This window comes from Microtus pennsylvanicus, chromosome 1 (genome assembly GCF_037038515.1).
Source record: "Microtus pennsylvanicus isolate mMicPen1 chromosome 1, mMicPen1.hap1, whole genome shotgun sequence".
Classification (NCBI taxonomy): domain Eukaryota; kingdom Metazoa; phylum Chordata; class Mammalia; order Rodentia; family Cricetidae; genus Microtus; species Microtus pennsylvanicus.
The window spans coordinates 75100606-75108558 of NC_134579.1; the positions used below are offsets into that span (position 1 = coordinate 75100606).

Here is a 7953-nt window from a genome sequence, read left to right on the forward strand (position 1 = left end):
CTTCCTCTTGAAGAGGCCAATTCAGATACCAAGATTCTGCAGCAATGATACTTACATCCAAACCCATGTCTAGTAGGGCTTCAATAAAAATGTCATTTACACGCATTCTTTTTTATTGATATTTATTGAGCTCTACATTTTTCTCTGGTTCCCTCCCTACCTCTCACCTACCCCTTCAATCCTTCCCCAAGGTCTCCATGCTCCCAATGTACTCAGGAGATCTTGTCTTTTTCTACTTTCTTCTTCCCATGTAGATTAGATCTATGTATATCTCTCTTAGTGTCCTCACTGTTGTCTAAATTCTCTAGGATTGTGGTTTATAGGCTGGCCTTCTTTGCTTTATGTTTTAAAACCACCTATGGGTGAGTACATGTGATAATTGTCTTCCTGTACTTGGTTACCTCACTCAAAATAATGTTTTCTATCTCCATCCATTTTCAGGCAAAATTCAAGCTGTTGTTGTGTTTTCTGCTGTGTAGTACTCCATTGTGTAAATGTATTACATTTTTCTTATCCATTCTTCAATCAAGGAATATTTAGGTTGTTTCCAGGTTCTGGCTATGACAAACTAAGCTGCTATGAACATAGATGAGCACATGTCCTTGGGGCACAATTGAGCATCCTTTGGATATATACCCAAAAGTGGTATTACTGAGTCTTAAGGTTGTTTCCTAATTTTCTTAGCAATTGCCACACTGACATCAAAAGGGGTTATAACAGCTTGCATTCCCACCAGCAATGCAGAAGTGTTCCCTTTTCCACACAACCTCTCCAGCATAAGTTGTCATCAGTGTTTCTCATCTTGGCCATTCTTACAGGTGTAAAATGGAATCTCAGAGTTGTTTTGATTTGCATTTCTCTGACGACTAAAGATGTTGAACATTTTCTTAAGTGTCTTTCAGCCATTTTAGATTCCTCTGTTGAGAGTTCTCTGTTTAGGTCTGTACTCCATTGTTTTAATTGGATTATGTGATCTTTTGGTGTCCAATTTCTTGAGTTCTTTGCATATTTTGGAGATCAGACCTCTGTCTGATGTGGGGTTAGTGAAGATCTTTTCCCATTCTGTAGGCTGTCGTTTTGTCTTGTTGACCATGTCCTTTGCTTTACAGAAGCTTTTCAGTTTCAGAAGGTCCCATTTATTAATTGTTTTTCTCAGTGTCTGTGCTGCTGGGGTTATATTTAGGAAGTGGTTCCCTGTGTCAATGCGTTCAAGTGTACTTCCTACTTTCTCTTCTATAAGGTTCAGTGTGGCTGACTTTATGTTGAGGTCTTTGATCCATTTGTACTTGAGTTTTGTGCATGGTGATAGATATGGGTCTATTTTCATTCTTCTACATATTCCAGTTATGCCAGCACCACTTGTTAAATATGCTTTTTTTCCATTTGTTAGTTTTTGCTTCTTTATCAAAGATAAGTGTTCGAAGATGTGTGGATTGATATCCTGGCTTTATGTTGAGGTCTTTGATCCACTTGGACTTGAGTTTTGAGCATTGTGATAGATATGGGTCTATTTTCATTTTTCTACATGCTGATATCCAGTTATGCCAGCACCACTTGTTAAATATGCTTTCTTCTTTCCATTTGACATTTTATGCTTCTTTATTAAAGATCAGGTGTTCGAAGATGTGTGGATTGATATCTGGGTCGTCTATTAGGTTCCATTGGTCCTCCTGTCTGTTCTTATGCCAATACCAGGCTGTTTTCAGTACTGTAGCTCTGTAGTAGAGTTTAAGTCAGGGATTGTGATGCCTCCAGAAGTTCTTTTATTGCCCAGGATTGTTTTGGCTATCCTGGGTTTTTTGCTTTTCCAAATAAAGTTGAGTACCATTCTTTTGAGGTCTTTGAAGAATTTTGCTGGTATTTTGATGTGCATTGCGGTGAATGTGCAGATTGCTTTTGATAAGAGTGCCATTTTTACTATATTAATTCTGCCTACCCAAGAGCATGGGAGGTCTTTCCACTTTCTGGTGTTTTCTTCAATTTCTTTCTTCAAAGATTTAAAGTTCTTGTCATATAAGTCTTCGACTTGTTTGGTTAGAGTTACTCCAAGATATTTTATGTTATTTGTGGTTATTGTGAAGGGTATTGATTCTCTGATTTCTTCCCCTGCCCTTTATCATCTGTGTACAGGAAGGCTAGTGATTTTTTTTTTAGTTAATCTGGTATCAGTCTACATTGCTGAAAGTGTTTATGATTTGTAGATGTTTCTTGGTAGAATTTTTGGGATCACTTATGTAAATTATCATATCATCAGCAAACAGTGAGAATTTGACTTCTTTTGGTGTCTTATTGCTCAGCAGATATAGGTCTGTTTAATTTGCCAAGTAACATATAAAGGTAGACCTATCAGAATTACACCTGACTTCTCAGTGGAGAAAATGAAAGCCAGAATATCATGATCAAGCACTATGCAGACATTAAGAGACCATGGATACCAACCCAGAATACTATACGCAGGAAAACTGTCAATCACCATAGAAGGACAAAACAAGATATTCCATGACAAGTCTAGATTTCACCAACACCTAGTCACAAACCCAGCCCTACAAAAAATACTAGAAGGAAAACTCCAAACCAAGGAAGATGGCTACACACACACACACACACACACACACACACACACACACAAAGAAAGCAAAAACAAAACAAAAAAACAGATAATTGATGATCTTATTGTAGCAAATCCTGAAGAGGAATAAATGCACAAATTAACATTACCAATGATGAAAACTAAATTAACAGGAGATAGCAACTACTGGTCATTAATATCCTTTAATGTAAATGGACTCAACTCACCTATAAAAAGGCACAGCCTAACATATTAGATACAAAAACAGAATCCATCCCTCTTCTGCATACAAGAAATGTATCTCAACCTCAAAGACAGGCATCATCTCAAAGTAAAAGGTTGGGGGAAAATATACCAATCAAATGGGCCTAAGAAACAAGCAGGTGTATCTATCCTAATATCTAACAAAATAGACTTCAAGCTAAAATCAGTCAAAAGTGACAAAAAGAACATTTCATATTAGTCACAGTAAAAATCCATCAAGAGGAAATTTCAATACTGAACATCTATACCCCCAAAACAAGGTCACACTCATAAGTCAAATAAACACTTCTAAAGCTTAAATCATATATTAAACCACACACACTAATGGTGGGAGACTTCAACACTCCCCACTTACCATTGGACAGATCAATCAGACAAAAATGAACAGAGAAATAAGAGAACTAACAGATGTTATGACTGAAAGGACATAACAGACATCTATAGAATATTCATTCCATCCAAACAGATAAGAATATACCTTCTCAGCACCTCATGGAACCTTCTCAAAAATTGAATACATACTTGGTAACAAAACAAACCTCAACAAATACAAAAAAATTGGAATAACCCAATGTATCTTATCAGATCACCATGGTATAAAACTAGAAGTCAACAACAATACTAATTCCAGAAAACCCACAAACACATGGAAATTAAACAATGCTCACCTGAATGAATGTGTCAAGAAAGAAATAAAGGGATAAATTAAAGACTTCCTAAAATTCAATGAAAATGACCACAAAACATACCCAACTTTATGGGACACAATGAAAGCAGTATTAAGAGGCAAGTTCATAGCACTAAATGCCTACATAAAGAAGCTGGGAAAATCACACAATAGTGAATTAACAGAACATTTGGAAACTTTAGAACAAAAAGAAGCAAACTCACCTAAGAGAACTAGTCAGCAGGAAATAATCAAATTGAGAGCTGAAATCAACAAAATAGAAACAAAGAAAACAACACAAAGAATCAATGAGACAAAGAGTTGGTTCTTCGAGAAAATCAACAAAACAGATAAACCTTTATCCAAACTAACCAAAAGGCAGAGAGAGAATATCCAAATTAACAAAATCAGAAATGAAATGGGGGACATAACAACAGACATGGAGGAAATACAGAGGATCATCAGGTTATTTTTTGAAAACCTATACTCCACAAAATTGGAAAACTTAAAGGAAATAGACAACTTTCTGGATAAATATTACTTACCAAAATATACACATTCTTTTGTGTGGTCTTTGATCATTCATAGAAGTTTGACTGAATATACATTTCCTATGTCCTACTGGAGTTTTTGACTCATCCTCCACATTTATTCCATTATTCAGACCACTATTTTTTTTTAAGAGTTAAGTTTAGTTTTTTTTTTCATTCAAAAATTTCCACTCCTCCCAATTCCCTCCCTCTTCCACTCACCTTCCTCTCTCCTCCTCCAGTCTTAAGAGAAGGCAGGGTACCCTGTCCTGTGGGAAGTCCAAAGCCCTCCCCACTCTACCCAGGCCTAGGAAGGTGTGCATCCAAACAGACTAATGTCCCAAAAAGCCAGTGCATGCTGTAGAAAACAAGTCCCAAAAACATTGTTTTTTACAGTAGGCAGTAGATTTTTTTAGTTTTCCTGATGAGACACATTCTCCACAGTACCTGAAAATGAATGGACCACATTCATCACGGGGGCTTTCAAGAGGCCACCCATAATGTTTCCCTATGGTATTGGGTTGCCTTGTCTATGTTTTGTATTTATTGGTCCAATATCTAGTGTGAGATTTTAAAGATGGATTCCGTTTGGACAAAGGAAGGTCTTAATGCTGATATAGAAAAGTCACATGTAAAAATTTTTGCAGAGACTAAACCATATGGTGGTCATTTTATCCTTCCCTCAAAAATATCTGAGAAAGCTTACTAAGTAAAGCAGAGTGTCAGGAACAATATTGAAAAGCTTGTGTACATTTAAGGACAATGCTCAACCATTGTAGCTGTTTCTATTATTTTGTCATGAGCCTAGGAGGCCCCAGCACACTGCCTCATAAATGTTCTTACACTACTCCTCAGGAATTTGCTGGAGTTAAAACAATTAGAGAATGTGAGAAGAGAGCCATCTTATAAGCAACAAATAGACATTACTGTGAACATTGGTGAGTAACAGCTAGTGCCTTAAACCCAATTCTCTAACTTCAAAAAAGAATGTTCTCACCTCCTTAGCTCTGTACACAAGAGACTTGATTTTTTTCATAGTCATTAATTTTACAGAGCAGTGCTCTCAATACAATTTTTGCATTTCTTCTCTTTCACAAGGAGCTCAGAAGGCAGAACTATGATTTATTCCCTTGAGTAATAAGAGGAAATTATCCAATGAGTATGATAAGTAAGAAATTCAGATGATCCTTTTCAAAACCATAGGCTAGTCTTGCTAGGAGGAGAGGAAAATAGTTTCTGTCCTGCTTCCTCATTTATCTGGGTCACTGTGTCACCCACTGCTATAACTTGCACCACAGAAATAGTCTGCTTCATCTTCAGGCTGAATGTTGGAGATGCTTAAGTAGCGATGAGCCCCAGAGCTGGAGCCAGAGAAGCGATCAGAGATCCCATCTCCCTTATCGTAGTTTCCATTACTCCTAAGAAACATCAGATACTTAGGAGTTTTTTCTGGCAGTTGCTGGTACCATTCAATGTTGTAGCTGCTGTGTGCACTACTTAAGGTACAAGTGAGTTTGACTGAGGCTCCCAAGGAGGCTGAGGCTGTGGGTGACTGAGTCAGCACAGGTTGGGAGAAGGACCCTGTAAATAGAGAAACACATTATCTTCTGGAGTGAGAGAAGAGATGATAACATACCTTGTTGACATTTGGTTTCCCTGAAATGACATCAGGGTGCAGATGATTTTTCTTACCTGTACAATGAAGGAGGAAGAAGAAGAGAGGAATCCAGGCCATGGTGCAGACACCACTAAGCTCTGCTGAGACAGACATGGTGTGGGTATCTCTTATCCTTTAACATTTCTCAGAGAACTGACAGGGCCCTTCATGCAAATATTCAAATTTGTCTTGGGCAAGAAAATTCCTTCTTAGGTGTTTGTGCCATTAAAATCTGGGTGACACTTCCTTCCTGAGTCTGCCCAAGCGATCACAGTAGTCCAGCTGCTGGGACTATTGAATCATGAACAGTCACAAAGTAGATGTATGTGTTCTCAGCTTAGAATCTCCAGATCCTTCAGTGAAACCTATGGACCCCCACTGACTAGATTTAGGTCTGTCATGTCTATGAACACCATACTTTCCCAAAGCATTTTCTACTAAGCATTTTCTGATTAAGGTTAGAAAGAGTTACCTCCTCTGAGGCTGACTTTTGCATCTTCTCTTCAGTTTTCTTCTCCCCAGTGGGAACACTATGTAGACCATTTTTCTTACCCTATGTGTTATGACCCCCTACAGGACAGAAGGCATATATCAGAAATACTGTTGATGAAATATTACATTATAATAAATAGCAATAGAAAATTACACTTATGAAACAGAAATGAAAATTTTTATGGTTTGGGTCACCACCAAATTAGAAACTGTATTAAGGAGTCAGAGCATTAAGAAATTCAAGAACCAAAGTTTTAGAGTTTAATTTATAAGGATTTCTTTATTCAAGGGCTTTTTCTACTTATGCTGAGGACAGAAAAATTTACTCCGTGAGCTTCTTCTCAGAATGCTCAAGAATCCAGGTGTATTATCTCTACTTGGTTCCTCAGCAGATTGACCCACAGAGACACACTGATGAATAATAGTATTTAGGATAAGAAATATTATACTATGTGACTCTATTGATGCATTATAAATAAAATAATTGAAAATCACATGGCAATACAAAACAGAATTATAAAGAAAAAAGTTGGAGCAAGAACAGAGTGGACCTATATTTGTCCTTAAGGATTGTAGAATATTGACAAAGAATGTCTGTGTGTGATGGTTTCTAAAAAAACACTCAATGATATCTCCCTATGACTTATGTGATACAAAATATAGTATTTATCTGACTATCCTTGATCTTTCAAGGACAGTTCACAAAAGGAAACAGCTCTAAATTGGAGGCAAGAATTAATGAACCATGATAAAAAAATTAGTCATTGGGGAGGTTGGGCAGACGTAAGAGAAATGTCAAGACTATATGGGTTTGCTCAGTTATATTTTAATGTACACATGGTTAAAGGAACAATATACCTAGACTGAATTTGTCAAACAACAAATATGCCAGGATCAGAGTATTTTCAGAAGAGCAGGTGGGTGGTAAGTCCTTAAGAGACAAATATGATTGATGGCTCCAAATAAACAGCATCTTCCAGACACAACAGGACTGATTCACATATTAAGTCATAGAAACTATGAAAGCAAGCATTTAAGATGAGCACAGGTTCAAATCAGACAAAATGCCACCAAAAAAAAGAGAAGTAATAAAATAATCTTAGTTGAAATTTATTTGTAGTTGATAACACAGAAAAGGGAAATTCAGTTATCTCCAATGAGTCTTACTGAAATACCAAACTCACTGCAGGGCAGGCTTCATAACAAAGTGTAGTTAGTCAATAGTAAACAGAGTCTATAAAGTGTGTGAGTGTGTGTGTGTGTGTGTGTGTGTGTCTGTGTGTGTGTATACTTTTTGTATTGTTTTATTTAGTCTGATGGATTTCCCCATTTTACTTTGTGGATTTTGTTTTGGGTTTTCTGTTGTTGTTGCTTTATTTTTTGTGTGGGGGAATTCTGTTTTGATCTGCTTGAAAGAGAATGAATTTAGGTGGGTAGAGAGCTGGAAGGATCTGGGGGAATGGAAAGTATATGATCAAAATATATTACATGAAAGAATTTAAAAAGAGAATCTGAAGACAAAATATTAATTGACAAATACAATAGAAAGAAAAAATGAAGAAAGACTAGAGAGATAGAGGGAGGATGGAAGAGAGGGAGAGAGAGGGAGAGACAGAGAGAGAGAGAGAGAGACAGAGACAGAGAGACAGAGAGAGACACAGAGAGAGAGACACAGAGAGGAAGAAAAAAGAAAGAAGCCAGGGTTCTGTTTTCCTTGGTTGAATACAAGCATAGAACATTGCATCCTACTCAGAATCTTTTAAACTGTATGATG

At 37.0% G+C, this 7953-nt stretch overlaps 1 gene segment (V, D, J or C); it reads right to left on the minus strand.

The window, feature by feature from the left end:
- Positions 1 to 5300: 5300 nt before the first annotated feature.
- LOC142843997 (immunoglobulin lambda variable 4-69-like) lies at positions 5301 to 5801 on the minus strand. The segment is given in 2 exon segments: positions 5301 to 5611; positions 5723 to 5801. Coding segments are annotated over 2 exon segments (390 nt in total).
- Positions 5802 to 7953: the final 2152 nt, after the last annotated feature.